Source organism: Ursus arctos, unplaced genomic scaffold, assembly GCF_023065955.2.
Source record: "Ursus arctos isolate Adak ecotype North America unplaced genomic scaffold, UrsArc2.0 scaffold_17, whole genome shotgun sequence".
Lineage (NCBI taxonomy): Eukaryota > Metazoa > Chordata > Mammalia > Carnivora > Ursidae > Ursus > Ursus arctos.
In genome coordinates, this window is record NW_026622841.1 from 55,237,815 (window position 1) to 55,262,931 (window position 25,117).

Genomic DNA, 25,117 nt, shown 5'->3' on the forward strand with positions numbered 1-25,117 from the left:
TTACCTTTCCACCAACGAACCTAAGATCTACAGTGGTGTCTATAATTACCTTTTTCATCCCAGTCTTCTGCTGTGAAAGCAGTAATGACTACTGAAAAAAAAATGTTCAACGTCACCAGAATTTTTGGTCTCTGCCTTCTGGTACTCAGTAACTGCCCAATGAAATGAATGGAGATTTCTTCCAAATTAGTGGCAGAGAGCAATTAGCCTATGCTAGGTTAACGTGAAAGAGCTAAGCTAAAGATTGTCTCTGTTTTTGTGTATGTGGGCTTCTTTCCCTGCAATGTATGTATGATGGATTCTGAATCCTTGTTCATTTCACAAATATCTGCAGACTGCCTGTGTATGATAAGCGGAGAGATATCTGGAGACTGCTGGCACGGTGCCTTATTTTCACCGTGACCATACTCCTTAAAAATTACTCACCACCTCCCATTGTACATATCTGCATTTGCAATTTGAGTTACCTGGCTTTGGAAAAATAAAAAATAAAGGCCAGGCAGTGGTGGTCTGTTCCTTCCATCAGGCACTTGGACCCACCCCATCCAGGGTAACCACTGTTGGTTCTTGTGATGGAAACTCTTCCTTCGGACAAGTAACCATGGAAGTCCGAGCTAAAAGTATGCAGCTGAAGGGGAGAAGGTAACAAGGTTTCAGGTTTACCCATAAATGTAAGCCCATAGCTTTAAAGACACTCAATAATCTTAGGTCTGGTAAGCTTATTAAAAAATAAATAAATCCTTCCAAATCCTTACCAGGTTTGTGGGGATGTGGTCAGCTCTGAAGAATGCTCACCTTGTTACCTTCAGCAACATGGATGGGTCTGTCTTCAATTAGTAATGAATTCAGTGGCATCTGTCCTTGCAATGCCTGGCAGGATTTGGGGGTTTTGACAGGAGGTCACATTCCCTCTGGGAAAACGCACTACCCTTTCTCCAAGCCACTTCCCATTGTTAATCCCGCTCATTTGTTTAGAGATTACTTCCCCCTTTTCCATGCTTAAAAACAGCAACAACAAACCGCCGAAGAAATCAAAATGACATGGTTTTTAAGGGCAACAGCTACCTACTTAACATGTTTACTGCACGTGGTGTGTCCTTCATGAATTAGGCATGAGCAAGGCAGTTGCCCGTTTGTTTACACAGACTTGCTGCTGATTCATTAAGTCAGAGCTGGGAACCCGCTTTCCCCGGATTTTTGCCCTGAAGCGCTCTGCATTAGGCGGCTATAATTGCCCGTGCTGGAGCCACTGGGAAGCCCTCCCTGTCACAGCACCTGGTGCAGAAGACACAGACGCTGCACTTCCCTCCAGCAGGGACCCCGGTACATCTGCCAGGACCTGTCATTATCTAAGACTTCCTTGTCACCACCGCGCATCCCCTTTCAGCCCGTGTGTTCTGGGAAGGGACCTTTGTCAGTTTTCCTGGCACCTGCCGACGGCTGCACACCTGGCATTTAAATTGCTCCGGAATGTGTTGTGATTGTTTTCCCTCTTTAATGAACCCACCTGAGGGACATCGAGCTTTCTATCCAGTCGCCTGTTTCCCAGGCATTCCCATTTACACCGTTTGTGTGGAGATTCAGAAACTCCGTTGTGTTGTTGTACTAATCCATCTGCCAAAAATCTTATAACCAAATCGGCGGGACTCCCAAAGGAGATTTTTGCACTGGTAATTTAAGCTAATGATTTCTAAACATATTTAGTCAGTTTTATGAAGACCTCATTAGAATGTGACTGTTTATTAAAAATCCAAATGAGGTCTCATAGTCATATAGGAAAATTATTTTTGAGTTGCTCTGAAGAGTTCTGATATCAGGTGATAAAGTGTTTTGGAGCTAAGAGAAGTCAAGGCCAGAGACGTTAACTTCTGTCAACATAAAGGATGCATGGAACCACCAAAATGGATGTTTTGAAGATTATGATCAACCCAAAGAGGTTGACTTGGGATTTCTTTCACATTTGTTACTAAAAGAGTAACAAAAGAAAGAAGCTTAAGATGAACACTGTCAGAATTAACTCTCTAATTCACATGCAAGGAAGGTATATTAAGATTCCAAGTGCCCCTGTCACATACAACAAAGAACACCTGCTTCTCTCCAAAAGCCACCAGATCCAGAATCAATGGAAGAAGAAAAAGAGAGGCAAGGTTGCCCCTTTATAAAATGTGGAAATAATGCTTGATAGTAAGAATAACCTAGGTAATGCCAAACAGTACAAAATACCAATAATATTTGCACAATATCTCTCGAGTTCTTCTAAGACATCAAACTTGTGCCTGAAAGGGAAGAGACAAATTCTTTTTATAGACATTACTAAAGTTTTTCTGTCTTGAACTCTCATTATTGCTTTTTATAGATCTTTTTTAACGAACTGGATATTTAAGATTGATGTTTTGTGACCTGAGTAGTTATAGTATTAGCCTTTGATTAATTTATACTCATTCAACAAACATTCCTCACCATTTCGATCTACCATCAACCATTTCAATGATCATATTAATGTAGCTGATTCAAGCCTTACCTTCATCCATAACTTTAAAGTAAAACCAGGGGAAAAAAGATCAAAGTCGGCACTCTAGCCTGTGACGATCCCACCCACGCATTGCCACACTTCATGGCACCTGCCCCCAGCATATCACCCAGGAAGCAAGGCACTAACTGGTACTGAGCTCTCAGCAGCAGGAGAGGGACCCTCTGTGGACCCCTCCATGCCATCCAGCTGCTCCAGGAAGGGTGACTCCCTAGCTGTCCCACTGAACCTTTGAGGGTTTCTCTGCCCAAAGGTTTTCTCAGCTCCCCTCTTTAAAATGTTGGAAAACTAATGAATGAGCCCAATTTGTTTTATTCACAAATTAACCCAAAAGTAAGCTTTCTACTCCCTTTCCAGCATGACATCTCCAACATGTAATGATATACTTACTGTATCCATGGCACTAAGAAATACAAAGATGTTTATGATGCACTTGTCCCCAAGGAACATAAAAATGGTAAAAAAGAACCATTTAAGCAATGAGCTATAATACATGTGAGTCAGAAGGATGACAGCACCAGTGCAGGGCTAATTCTGCCCAAGGAAACATAGGAGACATCATGGAGAACACAGCGAGGAGCTGGGTCTGTCTGGGAGGAATGGGGCCACAAACACTGTAGGAAAACACAGAGAAAGGGAGCAAATGGCAAGATGGGAAAGAGCGAGTGGTCTGATGCAGCTGTGAGAGCTTCTGGGGAAGGGCAGCTAACTGAGGCTGGAAGGCTAGCTGTGGCCTCCCGAGAAGGAGGCAAATGTAGATGCAGGGAGTGGCGGGGTTTGTTGTAATGGAAGGCATCAAGCTGGTGAATCGTATGTTCTAATTAGTGTTGTTGAAAGACAGTTCTAGCAGCCACTGCAGAAAGGGTTAGAAAGGTGACAGAAGGGGGCGCCTGGGTGGCACAGCAGTTAAGCGTCTGCCTTCGGCTCAGGGCGTGATCCCAGCGTTATGGGATCGAGCCCCACATCAGGCTCCTCGGCTATGAGCCTGCTTCTTCCTCTCCCACTCCCCCTGCTTGTGTTCCCTCTCTCGCTGGCTGTCTCTATCTCTGTCGAATAAATAAATAAAATCTTTAAAAAAAAAAAAAGGAAAGGTGACAGAAGACATGGAGACGAGTCAGGTTGGACAAGCAAGACTCTCGGTGAGAGATGATGTGGACTTGAGTTGTGGTAGTGGCATTGGGAATTTATGGGAGACACACAATTTGGGTGTCATCTGGGGATGCTAATAAGGGAAAAGAACTGAAATATGAACAAGGTTTCTACCATTATGACTTGGATTGATGTGAAGAATATTAACCAAGAAGAGTAACCCTTCTCTCTACACCTCCCCTCCAAAAAAAAAAGAAAAGCCAGTTTAAGAAGAAATCAACATGATTCATTTTGGGCATGCTGAGTTTGAGATGCTGAGTGAACAGTGTGGGGGATTTCCAGAAAGCTCTGGAGGGATACATGAGATGAAGACATAGAGACTAACTATGAAATGTGTGATTCTCCCTTTGTTTACTGAGCATCTGCCATGTGCTAGGCTTTGGGCTAGACTGGGGAGAGCAAGATGAAAAGATAGGACATGATCTAAGGGATAGAAAGACAGGCAAACAAAAAAGTTATAATGCAAAATGGTTACCACTGTAACAGGAGCATGGCATTTGGGGGGGAAAGTAGAGAGAGAAAGAAGAGAAGAAGCGAAGACAGAGCACCAGAGAATATCTATTTAGGGGCAGACGGGGAAAGAGGAGCTCAGAATGGAGGCTGAAAATGATGTACAAGAGAAATAAGGCACGCACAAAGAGATCCCAGAATCCCGAGTAAGATATGATAAAGTTTCAACGAGGAGGAGAAGGTAAGCAGTGTTGACAAAAGCTGCAGAGAGGCCAGGTACCTCAAGGGAAAGACAGGTCAACAACAAAATGTATTGAGCACCTACTCTATGCCAAGCATTCTACTAAATGACTCAATAAGCCTTATTTCTTTCAGTTATCATGGGCACCCTCGAAGACACATACAAAGATTTCTGTTTTCAAAGTTAGCAAAGGACGTCTCAGTGAAGTTAAATAATTTGGCCAAGGGCACAGAGCTGGAATGTCTAGAATGTTTCGTTCCAAAGCCCATGTTCTCTCCACAATTGCACAGGGCGCCCCCTGCCCTGCCCCGTCATTGGTACACACCAGGTGATAACCATGAACACAGTGGCAATGGAACAGTGGCTCTGTGTGTGTGTGGTAAGGACAGTAGAGTAGCTTGTTCTTGGAGAAGTAAATCAAAGGAAGAGAGGGAGCAGGACCTAGAGGCGACCAAAGCTTAGGATGTGATCACAGTGCGGGGCTGAGTGTGTGAGTGGTGGCGGTGGTGGTTGCCCACACATGAGATAGTTAGGAATCTGAAAATAAGATGCAACTGGAAGCAAAAATTGAAGGTACAAGAAAAGAAAGGGGCAAGGGGACAGGAAAGTCACAGACAAGGTGAAGGGGCTTCCTTCGGGGAACGAGCCAGGGCTGTACACCCATCAGCGTGTATAGACACAAGAGGCTGGAGCTGCAAAGATAAATTAAGCATGTCCACAGGAATGGGGAAGCAAACAGGGTGACTCAAGTCTATGACAGAGGTTTCAGAATGCCACGATGTTTCCTACAAGAAGCCCCTCATCAGCCTGGTTGCTGAGGTTGGAGGGGTTTGTCAAGAAATGCTTCCCAAAGGAAGTCATGCATGGGACTGAGTGTAGAGGAGCAGCTAGGATTCAATCAGCAAAGAAGGGAGGGAAGAGTTCTCTAGGCAGAGGGAACCACAGGTCACCTAAGGGAAACTGCAGAAATGTGTTCAAAATGAACATGGAGCGAATGAATGCTTTAGCGCGGAGAGCTGGATGTGCACTGAAGGACTGAGTGACAGAGCGACGTGGAGAAAGGGACATAGTGGACATGCTGCAGGAAGAGAGGATGTAATCTAAAGGCAGAAAAATAGTCACTGGATGTAACAAGGAAAAGGTCGTTGGTGACCTTCTGCCTGAGTAGTTTCAGAGGGATGACCCGTTAGGGTCCTTTGATCGTACGCAACAGAAATCAACTCAGGCTAATTGAATCCAAAGGGAAATTTACTGAAACAATGTTAGGAGTTCAGCATGTTGATGAGAAGAAGAAGGCTTGCAAAGAGGAAAAAAGGCACCAAGTCCAGAGGGCCAGTGAGCAGACGGACCTCACAGCCAGTCTGGTCAAGGTGCTGGTATGGAGAGGACACATGCGGACAACTTTTGGGCCATTTTCAATGTGCTTGGGGTTCCCGTAACAGGGACAGGGCATCTGACTATTCCAAGTTGATTCATATGCTCATCCCTTGCTGTCCAGGGCCCCGAAATGACAAGTCACCCCATGAGGAAAAACGAGTTCCCTGAAAGGAAGTCATTAGGGAGATCGAGTGACCCAACAACATATATTCACAACAGATGGGAAGGGCTGAAGCCAGTCCGTAGGGTCAAGGCCAAAGTAGAAAATGAGGACATACAGACTGAGTTTAAACTTGTCAGAAACTTAGCTGAGAAGGGAAGACAGAGAAACATGGCAGCCGACAGAGGGCATTAACAATCAGAGGATATTTTAAAGGTGGAAGACCTTTGAAATGTTTATGTGTCGAGGAAAGAATCAGAAGAGAGAGAGAAATTGAACATTAGCAAGTGAACAGTCAAGGGAGTTTTTCTCCCAAGAAGGCAGGAGGGAGGGGATGCAGAGCACTGGTCTTCAGTTCAGCCTTATGAGGGCTGACATCTTGTCCTCTGAGCCAGGAGAACAGAGGCAGATGAGGATGCATTTAAATAAATGGAACCAAAATATAAACCACAACCTTGGAATGGCACCCTCTCCCAGTAACATTCATTCTCCCGGTGATGATAAGCGAGGCCGTGGGCTGAAAGACTTGAGGAGTTTGGGGAAATAGCTGTATTAGGGAGGCCCAAGAACGCAGGGGAGGGGGTTGGCCTGGGGTAGGAGCTGACATGTTCCTGTCTTAGGAAGAAGGTAAGAATAGGGAAGGGAATCCGCGAGATGCGGTTGGCGGCAAGAAGGGCCAGGCTGCGCGGGAATCCTGTAGCCGGAGTGGTCACAGAACTGACAGAGGGGAACACGAGGGCCAGCCGGTTCTCTCCGCCCAGCCTTAGTTTACACATCCTCAACATGAAGGGTCGTGGGCCCAATGAGCTCTAAACTTCCATGTTTATATGCAGAATATGTGTATGTTTATTGTTTATGTGCTGGCTCCGAGATCTGTTTGAATAACAGCGGCATCTGCAGCTGAGCTCTGTTTTAATGCCGGTGGCCCTGGGACCTCCCCGGCGCTCCCTGCATCCGCTCTGAACACCAGCAGCAGGAGGAAAGTGTGGAGTCTGGATTTTCAAAAGGGGATGAGTCAGGAAAAAGACATGAGTGTCGCTTCCTCGGGAGAGAGCTGTCCACTCCCATTTCTTCCACACCGGTAGACATGGATTTCGTAGCTCTAGAGCGGAACATTGCAGTGTGTGGGTACTGAGGGGACGAATCCTGTTGGTGTTCTATCTATGTTTAATTTATGCAGACCGTAAAAGATGCTCAGTCTATAATTTATAAACTTTCTTTTCAAAATGATCTCATCGGACTACAGTAAATTATTATTTGGAGAGAAGGTATTCTTTTCAGAAGTTCTCGAAATTGCCTATCACCATCCACTGGCTTATCAAGGGACACGATCCAGCAATCTCACATTTCCGATCAGTGGTACCACCTCTGTCCCCTGCGTGCAGCAGGACAGGGGTTTGGGGGAGAATGGGACTCCTTTAGAGAACTCTTGCCAGCATTTAATAAAGATATCTAGGCACACCCCATCGTGTTCTGTGTAGCTGCAAGCATGACTTTTGCATCTGGAAGACTATCTCCTGGTGCATAGAAATAGTTATTTTACTCCCCCCAAATCCGTTAGAGAATCAGCATTGTTACTTAATGTCCATCAATCCAATTTGGATAGCAAATCTACTTAATTGAAAGGTAAACTGTGGTATAAAGATGTGGAAAAACAGGCACAACTTTAAAACAAATTCATTCCACTAAGAAACACTTCATTGACTACTAAATTGGGGGACGAGTTTGAAAAACGTGAGACTAAAAGAAAACAAATACTCTCAGAATAAAACAAGGAGAAAACCACATAACTTTATTCTTCAATTTTACCGAAGGCTTATTATGTGCTTCAAATTACGAAGTACTGCATTTTAAGGCTTAATGAGGTTTCTTAGGTAAAATTTAATACCTATAATGCTCACCCTAATTTCTGGAAAATGCATTCTGATAATGTTCCTGTAAATAAATATTTGTGTTTGTGTGAGAGAGTGTGTGCATGGGTGTGCGTGTGTGTGTGTGTACGTACCTGCATTTTTTGAAAAGGGAGCTGTTCCCCTCTCTCACATTTGCTCACGTGGGTAACTAGACTAGACTACTCTTCCATAACTTTCACAATCCCTGCACTTGATAAAAGCTTCTTCCCAGGTATATTCATCACACACACACATGCACACACACACACACACACACACACACACACACTCCCTTGCTCACACATCCGTCCCTCAGTTTCAGAAATGCATTCTGCCTTGTTGAGAACAGCCAACTGCTATTCGTTCTAACTGCAGACATGAATTAATGAATTTTCCATGGGGAAGACAGAGCAGTCTCATATCTGTTTCACACACCTCCTGTTTCCCTGCTGTGGTCCATGTCAGAAACCTTAACCCCTCACAGTCTTTGTTCGTCTCTCCTGTGGCTCTCCTGGTGCACGTGCGGGTATCAGGCGACCTCTGTACCTGCTGGGGGTGGGGGGCCAGAAGGACAGAAGGGAGGATCCCTGTCTTTAAGACATTGACAATCCAATATTAGAGGCATGACACACGATTGTATACCAAAAGCAACAAAGCATCCTTGGGTACCATTTTGCCCTCCCCTGCCAGGTGACAGGCCCCTGGGCAAAGACTAGCTAATCTCCTCTGTGAATCCTGAAAGGCTGGACACATAGAAAGTATTGGAATTTAGTCAATAAGTGTTTTTTGAAGAAGTGGAAGAGGGAATATATAAGCTAGTGCAAAATAACTTATTTGATCCAAGGGAGATTTCTGTTTACTGCCCTCCTTCCCTGCTGTCATCCGTGTTGGGAGAACAGGCTGAAATCTAAAGTCACACATTTTTGTACAACGAGGTCGTTACGGGTGTGAATGAGGGTCACTGCGGCTCCGTTGGTTATGACAGAAATAAATCTACATTTAGCCTACCTGATTAACCCTTTTGTATTAATTCTCAGTTCAGCCTAATCCGTTACGTCTCTTAGAAAAAAATTGAAAAGGCGAAGTGATTTTTTTACCTACTGGACAATGAGTTGTGAATTAGGCTTTGGAGCCAATTCTTGCCCTGCTAGGAGTCCTCTGACGCTTTCCTATCAGCCATCTCCAGCCCTGCCATGGAGCGGGATATTGCAGGATCAAAGCACATGTGCAGGTCTGAATACCAAGCGTCTCTCAGCACACGCTCTCCTGGCTCCCTGGGTGACGGCCAGTGGCGTGTCGTTCAGCTCTTTAGCATTCTCCAGCTGACCCCACGGTGATGCCGGCTTTCCTGGTCACCACCGTCAAGCCCTGTTGCTCGCTGTGTTACCACAACTGACTCGCCCTGGAAAGTCCTCACGCTGGTCTCTGTCTGGGCTCCTGAAGAGTCAGTGCTTTCCTGGCCTGGCCTTGGACCCTCTCTCGACTCATGCCGTTCCCACGAGCCTGATCTGCAGTTGTCTGGGTGGGCACCTGCCTTCGTGTCTGTAGAGCTCTTAGCGTCCGTGTACAGCAGATGGACGGGGTGCCTGGGGCCAGGGCATCCTAGCCTGAGAGTTCTATAGCACAGCCCCGGTCACGTGTGTACCTACACGGGCCGCATCCGCTGTAGTTTCTCGGCTGTGGGCTCAGATGGCACATGGGATGATTTCAGGGCTGCAGTAGCCCTCCACCTTTGTTCTGCTCACATGAGCACCTGAAAATTGCTTTTTCCCCCACTTTGCACACTGCGGTTATATCCTATTCTTCGGTAATTTTTTTGAAACCCACAGTAAGTGATGTCCTGTCTCAAATGCAAAATTTTTTTCCCTTCTCTACTTTCTGGATCTGCCAATTTCATCTTCTGAGGCCCTGCTCTGCCTTGCCCTCAAGGCTTGGGGTTATCTGGCTGAGTAAATATGTGAGTAAATTCTGGGCTCCTTCCAGAGAAGAGGGCCAAATAGTGCAGTGAGCAGTTTTATGACCATACACAGCTTCTCTTTTTTGGGGTTTACCTCTCTTCACTTTAGACTGTCTCCTTTGAGATACAGAACGCTGATCCCTTAAAATTTTTGATGGACAGAGAATTTTTATTCTAGAAAAGCGAGGTACATTCATCATATCACCAAAGATCGATTCTTTCATAGATTCTTGTTATAGGGTAGAGAATCCAAAATCAAGAGTGGGTTTGTGGGAGTTTCAGTCCATTCAGCTGGCTGAATCACATATTGCCCATACTCAGGATAACTTACATGATGCTCAGTCAGGAATTAGGTAGGTCATCCATCCCCGCCCCTCAATTCTTCAAAGTCTCTTGATCTGTTTAGCAATTCCTATGATAACCTGAGAAACAGGACAGAAGAACAGGCCAGGGAAGCCAGTAACTCATGTACATTCCTCTTTGGGGCTTCCTTAACCCCTAGAGCCATTGATCTTCCCAAAGAGATTCACTGGAACAGGTGCATATCCTCGGACTATCTCACAGGAATTTAGCCCAGATCCGTGTTTCTGAAATTAAAGCGGATTGTCTTCCCAATCCTGGCATCAACCGTAGAGTGTAAGCTGTTGTAATCAATAGAGCACGTGACATGCTACACTTCTGAACCACGGAGGTGCTGGCCCAATGGTAGGGGCACAGTGACAACTACCACTAAGAGCTAGTGGACATTTCTCATACGCCAGCCAACGCGGTGGGTCTTTGGGCCCTCACTGTGGCTCTGCGGTATAAGCATTATGCTCTCTCCACCTCCCAGATAACAAACTGAAGATTTCAGACATCAAGAAATGACCCAGGGTTATGCAGCTAGCAACTGTCGGCTCACGATTAGGATTCCAGAACCACACTCTTGACTACTATGCGATATGGCTTCCCAAAAACCTCATTCTAGAGTCATGTAATCGGGATAATTATCAAATTTGGGATAATTTGAGTAGTCATATGACCGTACTCTCCTCATCTTCAAATAAGGAAACTGAAGACCAGAATGTTTCTGTGACTTTCACAGGGTCACATGGCTAGATCGTAATACAGCTAGAATTAGTCCCACGCTCTCCTGCATGCCAACCAGGCCTCAACACCATGCTGTGTCATCACTAAATGTGATTTTCTAGAGAGTTTACCTTTTTTATTGGTGGTCCTTAAAATAAATTTTGTGCCTCTGCCTAGAAAAATGTGTGTGTGTGTGTGTGTGTGTGTGTGTATTGGGAGTCATGTTTTCAAGAACATTTCTGGTCTGTAAATAAGCCAGAGAGGTCATATCCTGGCAGCCCAGGAGAGGCAGGAGGCCAAGTCCCTGAGCTCACCTCTAGGAACCCTGAGGTGTATCCATTATGGTAATCACCCCATCTGGCTTCTGCAGGCAAACAGTCACTCTCTCCTCCACAGCTGGTGACAGAGACGCCTGACACGTGAACCTGGGTCGTCACCCAAGCCCAGCCGGCTCATGTTTGCATCCCCACATCCAGCTTGCACTCCACCCTTAGCAGCCCATCCCACCTGGGCATGGGGGCAGCTGGCTGGGCGGCAGAGAGCCCTGAGGTGGTTCCAGGGATTGCAGGCACTCTCACAAAGGGACTAGTCCCCTTTACAGATGTTAGTCCTGCAGAAATCCATTTCCTGCGTTCTCCGCCTCTTCTCCAACACCCACCTTTTATCCCAACACCATTTCTGCTGTTTTAAAACAGCACCAAAGTTCAACCAGGACGGTGTTAGAAGCAGCTGGAGATCATGAAACAGGGACCGTTCCTACTGCTGTCCCCCCACCACCCCGACAGGTACTCAGGACCACGCAGGCCTCCCTCCTAGAGATGCCTCTGCCAGCTTTCTGCATTTAGAATGCCTTCCCCGTCCCAGCCATCCACGGAGACGGCACTTCAGCTTTCTGATCTCATCTGTAATGTGGGCTCCCTGGTGCAGCTTTGAATCTCTTCCTTTAGAAGTAATATTCTTTCCTCTGACTTCTAATAGCCGTTCTCATTTTGTTAATTTTAGCAAACATTTACTTGTGCCAAGCATGTTCTATCTAAGAGCTTTACGAACAAGAATCTAGTTAATCTTCACAAACGGTTATTATTATCCCATTGTACAAATGGGAAAATGGAACCACAGAGAGCTTAGGTAACATGCCCAAGGTCACACGGGCTGAGAAATGAAGCCAAGCTTTGAACCCAAGGAGGGCGGCTCCGGGAGATGTGCTCATGACTACTAACCTTGCCTCTCATGTGGTGCTGAGTTAGACTTGTTATTTCCATGCCTGTCTCTTCACGAGCATTAGAGCCACAGCTCGTTCCTCTCTGTGCTCCAGCAGTGGCTTCCAGGCTGTCTGAATGGCTGGCAGGACAGCCTCGATACCACTGCCCTGAGCTCAGACGCAGGCGTGGCCACACTGAAGGCACAATGTGGACCCCTTCAGTTTCCTAGTCTGCCTCTGAATCTCTCCTAGCTTCGGATTATGTGTTTATAAAATAGAGATAATACTGTGACCCCACAAAATTAGTGTGAGGTGACATGCAATCAGATCATTCTAGGGCTTAGAACAATTGTAACCTCCACACGGTCTAGTCAGAACTGTCTCAGGACTTGCATACAGTCAACAGATTTAAAACTTTATAAACCCGTAAACGCCTGTGTAAATCTAAATTGTACCCCAGTGAGAGAAAATATGGGTCCTTTTTCTCAAAGAGCTATCAGATTTCACCCTAAGAAATGTCCCCTCGGGAGATATATAGATATAAATATAGATGTAGATATAGATACACATATAATGTTATCATTGCTTAAAAGATTTCCGAAACTCATCTTTCAGAATGATCTTTAGAATGCATGACACGCACTCCCTATTGTCCTCAGCGATGGAGAGCCTCCCTCCTGTGGCAGGAGGACTTACCTTGGGGGAATGGCTAAAGGCAAAGCCAAATCTACTGAATAAGGTGGGAACAAGCCGTCTGGATAGATGTGTTCCTTGGAAGAGCTGATGCTATCTGATCTAGTTGGGTAGGACTGCGTTCATCCACATGAACTAGAGAGAAAAGTAACAAGACCGATTCCTCAGATGGCCTGTAAGATGACCCCTGCAACTCCACAAGGTCCATATTAGTCCATCCATTTCCTTGCAGCTGATGAAAACAAATGTTATGGATATGGGTGTGACCTTGTGCGTTATTACAAGTATTATATATAATATTAATTAACACGTGCGGTTGGAAAACCAGATAGAAACCCAGGAGCTTGGGGGGGAGGGGTTCAACAGAAGCTTGAAGATGTGAAAGGGGGATTTACTCAGGCTGTGAAGTGCTTTTCCCAAATTCAAACTATCCAGACCTCCAGAAGTTCGGGATTTAGTGCCAGTTTCAAAATGGTCTTCAAGGATGTTGCCTGAGGGAGGGCCCAGGGCCAAAGGAAGCAGGTCTGGAACTAGGAACTAGGAAACCTCTTATAAGCCAGGTACTTATGCAAAGCCTTGATCTACATTATGTCAGGTCATCTGCCCAACCTCCCTATGAAATCAGTGCTATCATCTCACATTATTTAGGAGTAAACTGAAGCTCAGAGAGTGTAAGTCACTGGCTGCAACACCACAAGCTAGCAAGAAAAAAAACAAATGCTTGTCCATATGACTTCATCACACTGAGACCTAAGCATTCTGTATTTTCAGGGTATTTAAATGAATGAATGTTTTTATGGCTGCGAGAGCACTGTAAAAATTTTTTGGGGTTATAATAAATCTGTTCCCTTGGAAACTTGGCTGGCAGCTGCTCCTGGCTGGGGATCTTTTTGGTAACTGTGCTTCTAGCAGCGTTCTAGCTCTTGCTATCCCAGATCTCTATCAAAGCTGTACTGGGCTGGCCCCGCACACAGCTATTAATAGAACTGTGGTCACTCTCCCTTTGGATGGCTCTTGTTAAAAAAAAAAAAAAAAAAGCCTGTTGAAAACCTCTTGACAGATCAAAACTCTTTAACAGTGACTTTTTCTTCTTCCTCCTTTCTACCCCTTTACAGTTGGGTTTATTGGACTACACGATGGTGCCCCCAGTTTAAGAGCTAACATTCAGTTCCTTAAGCCTTCTTAACTATGAGTTTCTTAGCAAAATGAGTCCTAGGACCCATGCACAGTGCACATAAATAGACCTTCATAGTGGGCCCCAGGCTCCTTCCTGCCAGCTGCTAGAGTTGGTGGGAACAGAAGACACCGGGAGAAATGCAGTAATTCGTGATCCTGGATAAAAATGAGCGGTAGTTTCAGAGTGTGCTTCTGTTCTCTCTGCTCGCCCCCAGCCCTCGTCATAGCCTCTCGCACCCTAAAAAGGCAAGGTAGCTAAAATCATTGCAGAGCTTCCCACCTGGTATCAGTGCCCGAAGACAGACCTGGCAAGACTGAAGAAAGTATAATCCGCCTTGAGTTCCCTCCCCGCAGAGAGCCTTGGACCTGGCACCGGCGCTTGGGTGTGCAGCCTCTCCCTCGCCCCCATCCAGCTCATCACCTGGAGCCAGTCACTGGCCGTCCCTGCACCTGCCTTTCTTCCGTTTCTTCACTTTAGGACACAAGAAATGGAAGGAATGAAGAGGACAGGACGGAGGCCGGCCATAGCCCGTGCCAGCTCTTTCTCTCCAGCCGATCGCTTGCGCTCCCTGAGCCACTGTGTGCAGCCACAGTCAGGAGAACACAGCGATTCCAAGGGCCGGACCCCAAGCGTGAAAGCCTGTGCGGCAGTTGTAATGATCTTGAAAATGAGTGCTTGGAAACTGGCTGTCTCTGGGATTCCTCCCAGCTCTATCGGAGAGGCATCGCCTCCCTGCAAACCACAGACAGGGTTTCCTAAATCCTGTGAGAGTTCATCAAAGCACCCTAGTGGAAGAACGGACTGCTCCCAAGTCCACCCGGTCCCCAGACGATGGTTTGCAGGACAGAAGAGTAAAGGGGCCACTGGAGTTTCTGTTTGTTTGGTTTTCCCTTCAGAAACCACGCACACATGTCAAACTTTGTCCTTGTTCCTTCTCCAGAGAACCCCCCTTCCCCTCTCCAGGCCCTTCGTGGACTTCTTGCCCTCTGAACTCCTGCGGTCACCTGTAGTCCGGATCACAAAATTATCACTTAATTATAAAAAGAAAAGAGGAATATCCATTTTTTTAAATGAAACATCACTGGAGCAAATGTTTTCACTGCATTATATCACTTACTCCAGTGGTTCCCAAACTTCTCTGCACTTCGAGTCACCCGGGGAGCTCCGCGGAACTGCTAATGCTTGGATGGGCACAGAGCAAGGCCTGGACTTCGGAGCTGAACAACCACCCTCCTGCGGGCCTCTAACGTGCAGACAATCTGGCAGCCCCTCCCTTCATTTTAGCACTTCTGATACAGGGACTAAAATCAGCCCCTCCCTACAGATGGAGAGCCAGAGGTGGGGCAAGCTTGAGGGCCTCACCCGGGCTCACGTCCACCTCCGGGAGAGGGCCGCGCTCCACAGCCAGCTTGCGTTGTCAATCCGTGCAACTCCGCGCGTGCTCCACAGGTCAGCGGCATCACCGGGGAGCGTGTCCGAAATGCAAATTCTGGGGCACCACACGGAATCCGAAACTGGGGTGCAGCCCTGCTTGTTTTAACAAGCCCTCCAGGGCATTCTGATGCCTGCTGAAGTTTGAGAACCTGCTCCGGAGATGTCAGGGTGCCCTGATGCTGATGGTAATGTGCTGCCAGCCAAAGGTGCATAAAGCCCCCCAGGGTCTCCTGCCTTCACTGTACTTGGGGTCAGCTGGCTGGTTAAAAATGACCAACCTCGGAGATTTTTTTTTTTTTTTTAGGCAGCTAAAAATCCTGGAATTACTGTTTTCTGTACGGTTTCATGTTTGTGGATTTTAAACCCAACAAAGACCCCCCCCACACTCGCACTTGGAGTCAGGGATTCCCTCATGCACCCTCGCAGCTCTCCCTGGGGATGCGCCGGCAGCGGCGCCGGGTGGGTGGGGCCCAACGCATAGCCCAGTGGAACAAGCGCCGCGGCCGGGGCACCCAGGTAGTTAGCTGGGCCTGATCAGAGCCTTGCTTTCTGGGCTGGAAACTCTTGCCTTAGGTAATTGGGATGCATGGGAGGCACAGCCTGTCCTAGAAGCTGTGCAGGAAGCCCCGCGCTGCCAAAGGCAGCCAAGCCTGGCGAACCATCAGAGGAAAGAAGCATCTGGTTCTACAGTTCCCGGGCTCCAACAGGTCCCCCCAAACCACTGGTCTTAATATCTCTGTACGCAGACCCTAGAGGCTGGGAGGTGATTCAGGCCCCGGATTCCCCAGGCACGGAAAATCTGCCTCTAGAAAAGCATACGTTCCTCTTACCTTTTTTTTTTTTTTAGCAAAATAATAACTTGACACCAGTCCAAGCAGTTAAAAAGACACTAAAACGAACCCAATTTAGAAAGGTTTTTAGTAGGCTAAAAACAGATGTGGCAAGCCATTTCAGGATATTCCCGGAGATGAGATGGAGAGGGCGGGCTTCGAAATGGTTCGTCCGCCCCTTCTGGGTCCGCCCAGCCAGGTGCCTCTGCACGGGAGAAGGCTCTACCCATAACATGCTCTGGAAGGAAACAGCCCCAGGGCTTCCTTTCTGCTAATCACTGCTCTGCTCCTGTGATGCTTTGGGCCGGCATGGAAGTAGCCCCTTGCGGAGCGCTCGGAGCGGCCAGCATCTCTTTCGTTCATGCCGTTCTCTTGGAGGGCGGTGGCACCTCTCCCGCAGGGGCGCGCGGCTGTACTTAAAGGCCCTCGGCGGCCCCAGGGACCCAGACAGCAATTCCTGTCACCGGCGCCCCGCCGGCCATCTCAACCCATACTTCTTTTTGTAAACACTCCTAATCTGGAATTGTCCTCCCTGCACCGAACCTATGATTTTCTCCATGAGGTCAAATCTCTATGGATCTCTTACATGCTTAGTGCGTACGAGACACACTGGCGGATGGTGCAGGGTTTGCAGAAATAAGCAATACAACACCCTTCGTGTGCGGACAGGTAAGAAGCAGGACCAGGCAGTGTCAGAAGGATATCCTACTCACAGAACAGGCACGTGTTATCAGAGCATCAAGAAGAGAGAGAGAGAGAGAGAGAGAGCGCTCTTTCATCTATGGAGGAAAGACTTTGAAGGGGTGTGGTATTTGAGATGTACTTTGAAGAATGGGTAAAATCTTCAACTGAAAAAGTACTAGTAGGAGGAGGACATCCACGCAGAAGGAATGGCATGAGTAGGAGTTTGGATCTGGGCAAACCACTTGTCTTTGAACATAAAATATATGTGGATAAAAAGGACAGTAGTAAAAGATATAGCAAAAACATCGTTAGTTGTGGCCAAATAAATACATGCCAAGCCAAATTTAATTTCTATTTAATTTCATGGGTAGTAGTTGGAAATAGAAGCTTCTTCAGCAGGGCATGTGAATGCCACTGGGATTACAATTTGAAAGGGTTCTTCTAGGGTGGTATGGGAACAGTGCCCACACAGGAAGTATCAGAGCCTGAACTAAGATTGTGACAGAGGGAATAAAAACTTGGAAAACATATTTGAGAGATCATTCAGAAGTACTCTTAGCCTTGGCAATTGGTTTTGGAGAAGGAATCGGCAGATTTTGTGCCTGGGTAACTGCAGAAATCATGGTGTCATGGACATAGGGAGTCAGACAAGGGCAGTTGATGGGGGACCAAGGATTCTCTTTTAGACGTATTGTCTTTGTGGTGCTGGAAGGATCTCCATAGGAAATGCCCACAGAACAAGGCAGAAATTGAATTCAGCACTTGGAGAAACAGGGCTAGAGGCACAGAAGTCATCCATCCACAGAGGAAGAGCAACGGGAGTGGATAGAGCCGTCAGGAATTCAAGACCGAGGAGCAGAGGCTACAGAGAGAGCCCCAGGGACAGCCACCTTGGCCTAGCCCAGCCTCCTCCTGCTCTTCCCTCCTTCCAGGCTTTCACTGAGGTCTGGAAGAGCTACAGGACCAAAAAAATCAATTTGCCAGAAAGGACCGAGTCTAACAAATTTCTTCCACCTGAGAAATCTTTAGATTAGAGGCTTCTGGTAATATGGAAAGACTGCTCTTATTTTACCAAGTTTTGTATATAGAATTTATTTAGATTAAAATGAATGTGTAATTTTAACTTGGGAAAACCACATAGTGACTTCCTTCTTCAGACAAGAATCTCTAATCTTGACTGTCGGCTCTGGTTTCCTGCTCACGCCTCCTCAAAAATGTTAAGGCAACTTCTGACCTAGAAGAAATTTTAAACTTAGAGGAGGTAAACTGTTGTTAACTACCTTCTATCATCTATTTTTCCAGGCCCTTCCCTGAATAGAAATAAACAGGAAATGAATGGTCACGGTTAACTGGGATATTTGCTGTAGAAATACAACTTGTTAACTTTAGATGATTTTCCTAGGCTTTACTACTCTTAGAACTCAAATTTTGTTTTCTTTTGGGGTGAGAAAAGAAACACAAGTCATCTAAAAATTAACCTCGTTCTTAAGTGTGCAGCTCAACTTCTGTTGTTGTGAGCAAATTTTATCCTGTAAATTGCACTGTGACCCATCATTTGGGGAGCTCCAAAAGAGAAAACAAAACAAAAAACAAAAAAACACCCTAAACCCTTCATTCCCTTTGTGCTTCCTACAGGTCAAATGCTGCAAGTACTGGCCAGATGACACAGAGATATATAAAGACATTAAAGTCACCCTAATAGAAACAGAACTACTGGCAGAATATGTGATAAGAACATTCGCTGTTGAAAAGGTAAGTTTTCGCACTACTTTGAAAGCTATGGTCAGGCATTAGTGAGACTAGCCTCATTAACTTCCCTGGGGTAATTTCTATGTGGTCATACCTGAATGCAGGTAGGCTCTATCTAGTGATGCCTCAACATTGCACCTTGCCTCCGAGTCTATAATAGCTCAGTTCCATCTTTGAAGTGAGTCATTCCCATTTCATAGGAATCTGTATGTGGCCACCAAATCAAAAGATAAGGCCGATCTGTCTCTTTCCCTTTTCTGTTTAACCTGGTTGACACTGTTCGGCCCATCTCTCTTTCTTTGTTCACAGTTTGATAAATGTCCATGTCATGTGCCCATCTGGGTTTCCCAGTAGTGAGTGAGTATCAGTACGGAGACCCAGGTCCTAACCCCTCCTGGAATCCCCCTACTCCCTTGAGGCTTTTCAGGCCTATGGTTCCCCGTGGCCTGATGGATTTTGCAGGGAGAAGTGACCTACCTGGAAACATAAGTCAACACGGGACACTCTTCCATGAACCGGTCCCTTCATTCATCCTCGCTCTCATACTGGTTTTAGCCTTTGTACTTGCTGGTGTTGGGTCATGAATGCTGTGCTGTGGCTCTACTCTGCCTCATCCCATGTGCATGGATGGGGCCTCTTCTCTGGGAAGCACTGTAGGGCATAACAGGGAATTTCCTTATTCCCCCTCTTTCTGCTGACATAGGGAGGGGCCGGAGGTGAAGCAAACTGCAGTCCATCCAGAGAAGTGGCACAGGTAGGCTGTGGGGAGAGCGGAGGTGATGTGGCTGAGAAACACTCTTGCCTTCCAATCCTCCCCTTGCCTTGGATGAAGGGCACACACTGTTTTGTCTCAGAGGTCCGCAGACTTTTCCATCGAGAGCTGATTCCGCCTAGCTGAGCCCTGCACGGGCCATTACAATTTTGTCGCAGACTGGTGCGGTGAAAGCTTGCGCTCTTCAATACCAGCAGGTCTCCTTGGAGGACCTGGTTATAAGCGCACTGCTGGGCAGTTGGCTCTTGGCCCTCCTCTCTAATTTTCATGGCATCCAAATGCACTTTTGGGATTAACAAGACCAGTTTTGGAAAATCAAGGAGATGGCAGCCTCTGCTTTTTGGCTGATTTGCCCTGATGTTTTGAACTACCTATCCCGGTTTTCAAATCCGTATTTGTCATAGAATCACAAGGCTGAAAAGACTTTAGTTTATTTTAATCTGTTTCTCATACTATTTAGCATTTTTTTCCTTAGCCTGTCTTTTTTAATAAGTAGGCAGGAGGCTTGGGGACTTCAAAGAATGTGGAGTTCTGGTTGACTCAATTCTTCAAGTTCTGAACCTTACACTTTGATGTGTCTTTTTTTTTTTTTTTTTTCCTTCTTAGGCAGGATTGGAAAAAAAAATTGGAGGATTTTTGTATGGCTCTTGGCAAGAGCACTCATGAATAACTGCATTAAAACAGATAGTGATAAAAGACCCTCAATATTTTTTTCTTTAAAAAAAAAATCATCCAAAGCCATCACTTAAACATGGAGTTCTTTGAACAATAGTCAGCTCTCTAATAAGCTAAAAATGCATCTCTGTTGAAAGGAAGGGTTTGTTTGTTTCTTTGCTCTTTTTTTAACCTCTTATTGTACTCTCCTACATTCCCAGCTGCACAGAAATGTTTCTGAAATAGTCAGTTATTTTAGTCCTCAGACAACCAGCAAAGAGTCGGTGGAAGGAAGGGAAGGATGAGGAGCTTATTAAGGATTTGGGGGAAATCAAAATGACATGTTAGTGATTTTCTAACTGGGCAATTGAAATCTTTAAGGAAAACAAATCATTAGTACTTCTGTGGATCACTTCTTGTAGGTTTTAAACTTTCTCATTAGAAGAGAAAGGAAAAAAAAAAAAACCAGTCAAGTATATACTTTGAGAGGCCTGCAATTCTGATTCTATTTTGAGAGTATGTTGCATCAAGGGACCCAAGGTGAAAAATGGATTTGGGCTCTACTCTGCAAAACAAGCAGATGTGTTGCAATTTGAAACTGATGAGTTCTTGTTTGGCATGGGATTGTCATCTTTCCTTTCTCCTGCAAGGGATGACTCAAAGCTAAATAGATTTTAAATAACAAAGTTCCCATGTGTCGGGAAGAAGACAGCTCAAAAAGTCTCCATGGACCTAGGCTGCCCGGTGAATCTATCCCTGACCATCCTGGCAGAAAGGAAGGTCACCTTCCAATGGCCACCAAAATCTGTCTCCCCAGGAGGTGCCTCCGAGAAGGCAGTGGGAATATGGCCCTGCCCTCACAAGAACATGTAGTTGGTGATTGATTCGTTCCAGAATATTTATTAAGCATGCACTTTGAGCTAGACACTATTGTGTCTTGGCTTCTTCCTTCCTATTGTATTTACATGAAAAATGAAATAAACATCACCTATTTATGTAGCATTCATGCTTGTTATAATGAAAAGGAACCAAAAAATATATATAACTGATATCGAGTCAGGATATTTGAGCTGCAGTCAGTGATCACATCAATAATTTTCCCCCAAAATATATTACAGAACAGCAAAAGGAGAAATTACCATGTTGATGAACAAGAATGAGGCTGGCTCAGAAGCAATGGCTTTTGCTAATCTTGTCAATAGTGAACATATTAGAGGGTACAGGCTTATTTTAGGAAAACATTTTCTGCATGCCAGAAACTGACATTTACCTTGCTCAGAAAATGAGTCTTAAGAGAGATCAGTTGGGGGCCCATCTCCTGATGGCTGGAGTTCCGAATTTGGAGGATGCTGGAGACAAAATCTAGCAAAGCTAGGAAGTGAAGATCTCAAGAAATTAAAATTAAAAAAAAAAAAAGCGTGTGGGAGAAACAAATGCCCTTTGGTCCTCTTGGGAATAAATAAATATTTATTATAGGCTTTCCCACTTTATGGAACTACCCGTGCCCCAGTTGTCATATGTAAAGCTCAGGGGGGCTCTCTAGGGAGCTGGAGAGTGATACAGGCTCAACTATTTGTCTTCTGGTGGAGACTTCGGGCCCGGCCAAAATGTTACCATGGTTTAAGTGATAAGAGATGTGGGCTCCTAACCACCAAGCAGAATTACTCTGGAGTCACGAACATATTTAGTAGACGACAGTGCGGATTGTCATTTCTGAGTCCCTGATGGTTTAATTCCTTAATGCTTAAACTCCATTAAAGAATAGCATGATTTTCAAAGAGAAATAAAGTTTCAGCATTTGTGGGTTATTAAACTAAGACGTATTAGCACCTTGACAGCATACAAGTCTTATCTTAAAATCTGTAATTGGTTGCATCTTCTAGTCTTTCTAGGCACATTAAAAATTCTCAGTTCTTAAAAAAAAAATCTGAATTTCTTCTTTGCTTACTAAGTGTGTGTGAACAATGACCAATGGTGAGCATGACAAGGTTAGTGGGTATTTAAGCCATAGTCATTATCAAAAAAAAAAAGATAGAAAAAAACCAAACTCAGGACCCAACACAGAGATGGTATTCAGTAAGTGGTCACCAAATAAGAGAAAGGAGAAAGTCAATTTGATCCAAAGTTTACAATCCAGCCTTGATTCTGGAAGTAGTGTTCTCTTCAAAACAGATTTCTGTTTTACAAGACAGCCTTAACACATAGGTTCATAGGAAAAAATTGATGGATATAAATCAACTTTATTATTTTCAAAACAAGAGTAAATTAGAAAAAAAAAAAGCTCTTCAAGTCTTTCTCTTTCTGTCTTCCCTTCAGTTCAGGAGGAAGGCATCCCTCCCTCTTCAATTTACTGATCTAACATAGAATTCCAGGAAAATTGCCTCTTGATTTCCATGGTATACAGTTGCTGTGCTGGCTGCTTGCCAGAGGCTGACCGTTTTGGCCACTTAAAGACAGGAAACACTGTCCTCATAGCTGTGACCCCCCCCAGCATCTGGAGTCCTGCCTCAAGCATGGCATTCACTCCAAAGGTTGGGGACTGGATGAATGGATGAAATGTTTACCCAAATTAGTAAGAGAAGCTTAAGAAACTTGAGGTGCAAATGAAAACTACTCAGGCCTCTCTAGTTGGAATGCGGTCCTCATTCATTCTTCCAGGGACATTTTCTGTGCACCCACAGCGTGTGCTCTGCTCGAGGACCCGGTACAAAAAGGTACGGAGTGCAGAAGAGCTCAGCCAGGCTGCTGCATTTCAGGAGCTGGTCTCGAGCCCACAGATACCCTTGACTTCCCTCAGGTCCCTGTTCTGTGCCTCCCTCTGTGGCCTTGCGCTTCACACCACGGGATGTAAGCACACACAAATTGTTACTAGAGCCTACTTCATAGAAAGGAATTTCGAGGAATCAGAGATGCATCCGTTTGCTGCAGTTGCACCTGTGAATTAGCATTCCCCGAACGTCAGCTCCCTTGCACCCCCACCCACATCTTCCTACCTGGAATAAGGCTTCCCAAGTGCGTGTTAAATCGAAGAACGGCCTTCTTCCCAGCAATGCATAGTTTCCTAGCCCTAGGCTTCCTGACTGCTTAGGGGTACTTGACATTCTCCTGGTTGGCTCATCATTTATTTTCCTTTGTTCTCTCCCTTGCTGTGCTGACCGCCTGGCGGCAGAGAGGTGTGCATGAAATCCGCGAGATCAGACAGTTTCACTTCACTGGCTGGCCGGATCACGGGGTCCCCTATCATGCCACGGGGCTGCTGGGGTTCGTCCGGCAGGTTAAATCCAAGAGCCCGCCCAACGCAGGCCCGTTGGTGGTGCACTGCAGGTAAGCAGAGTGCCCGGCGCCTCTCAAAGGAAGCACAGCGGGCAGGGGGGACAGGGGCTCCTTTGGGGTGTTGACAGCGCTTTGGAACTCGATAGAGGTGATGGTCGCACAACATTGTGAAGGTGCTAAAGGCCACTGAACTGCACGCTTCAGAATGGCTCATTTTATATGCTATGACTCTCACCACGGCAAAGATGTAAAACAAGGAGAAGCACGGGGTCCTTTTTCCTTCGCTGACGAGCCCTCTTTTCGCCCAGTGCTGGCGCAGGGAGGACGGGCTGTTTCATCGTGATCGATATCATGTTGGACATGGCGGAAAGGGAAGGCGTGGTTGACATCTATAACTGCGTGCGGGAGCTGCGGTCGCGGAGGGTGAACATGGTGCAGACAGAGGTACTGCTGCTCCCTGCCCATCCTGGGCTTGGTTCCCGTGCCCCCCGCACCCCGCCTCCCGGAGCCAGGCGGGGAAGAAACACTGACAACTGTCTCTTCAAAACTCCCTGGAAAAAAAAGTGATATACCTGGCCATCTCTCTTTCCTTCTTCCTCCCTCCCTCCCTTCCTTCTTTTTCTTCTCCTTTCATAAACAGAAAAGGCCAGGAGTCTCCCAGGTAACAGAATCTGCAGCCAGCAGCCTAAATTTGCCCATCCTTCTGTATCAAGGGGCCCAGTAGAGTCTCTGTATTAAGCTTTCAGAGATGCAGTACTCTTGGTTTTTTTTATTATGTCTTTTAAACTAGCTAGTAACCAGAGCAAGACGACTCCTGGGAATAGCCAGGCGTTTGCCAAGTGGCTTAAGGCTAATCTCTGTACACTTTATTCTTCTCCTACTGTCCCTACAAATTCTGCCCAGTGGCTTGGCATCATGGGAACCTGCACATTTTGTAGAAATACTCTGTACTGACTAGTACTTCTGTAAATTAGAATTCAAGATGTCAGGAATGTAAGTGTTTGAGAAAAAAAAAATTACATCCTGCCCCGAGGAACTTCATATTTTTACTTAATATTTGCTTGTTTTAAGTAGGCATTACACCCACCACCTAGAAAAAATGATTCATAAAGCAGAATGAAGGGGCTCCTGGGTGGCTTCGTAGGTTAAGCCTCTGCCTTTGGTCAGGTCATGCTCTCAGGGATCAAGCGCGCCCCCCCGCCCCCCCCCCAGGTCAGATTCCGTGCTCAGTGGGGAGTCTGCTTCTCCATCTCCCACTGCCCCTCCCCCCCACTCATGCTCAAGCACGTGTGCCCTCTCTCTCAAATAAATAAAATCTTTTTTTAAAAAAAAGCAGAATGAAGAATAAATAAGAATCCCTTCCATTTAGATTTTGTGTTAAAGTTTACAAAAGCCACTGGTTTGAAATTTACAAAAACCTAATTCCATTTTCAAATAACTTAAATAAAAATAGCAGAAACTCTTAATGCTTTCATCATCTTTTTTCTCTAGAATATGGATTCTTTGCTTTAAAGATGATAATGATAGTAATGTATTTTTTAATGTATTTTACAGTCAATCAAATCCCCTTTCCCCCTTGCTCTGTCTCTGAGGCCTGGGCTGTTCTTGAGAATTAAGGGTCCTCATAATTTATAGAAATTAAAGTAAAAAGTAATGAGACTCTTTCTGAATCTCACGTAAAGATCAATAATAAATATGGTAAAACTTTACTGATTAATTGTAGGGAAAGTCTGTGCCATTTCAGAATGAGAGGGCCCTTTTGTAAGCTGTGGACTCGTGCGTGCATGCATAGAAGAGCTCTTCCCCAGACACATAAGGACTTTTGT

At 45.7% G+C, this 25,117-nt stretch overlaps 1 protein-coding gene across 6 annotated transcripts in view; it reads left to right on the forward strand.

Annotated features, from left to right (window-relative positions):
* Positions 1–25,117, forward strand: part of PTPRM (protein tyrosine phosphatase receptor type M) — a 742,830-nt gene that overhangs the window by 693,517 nt on the left and 24,196 nt on the right. For all 6 annotated transcript variants that reach the window (XM_044382848.3, XM_026496000.4, XM_048218445.2 and 3 more), the window contains 3 exons: positions 18,479–18,595; positions 23,188–23,342; positions 23,600–23,735. In XM_044382848.3, coding sequence (XP_044238783.1) covers positions 18,479–18,595; positions 23,188–23,342; positions 23,600–23,735 — 408 coding nt within the window. The remainder of the gene's footprint in view (positions 1–18,478; positions 18,596–23,187; positions 23,343–23,599; positions 23,736–25,117) is intronic.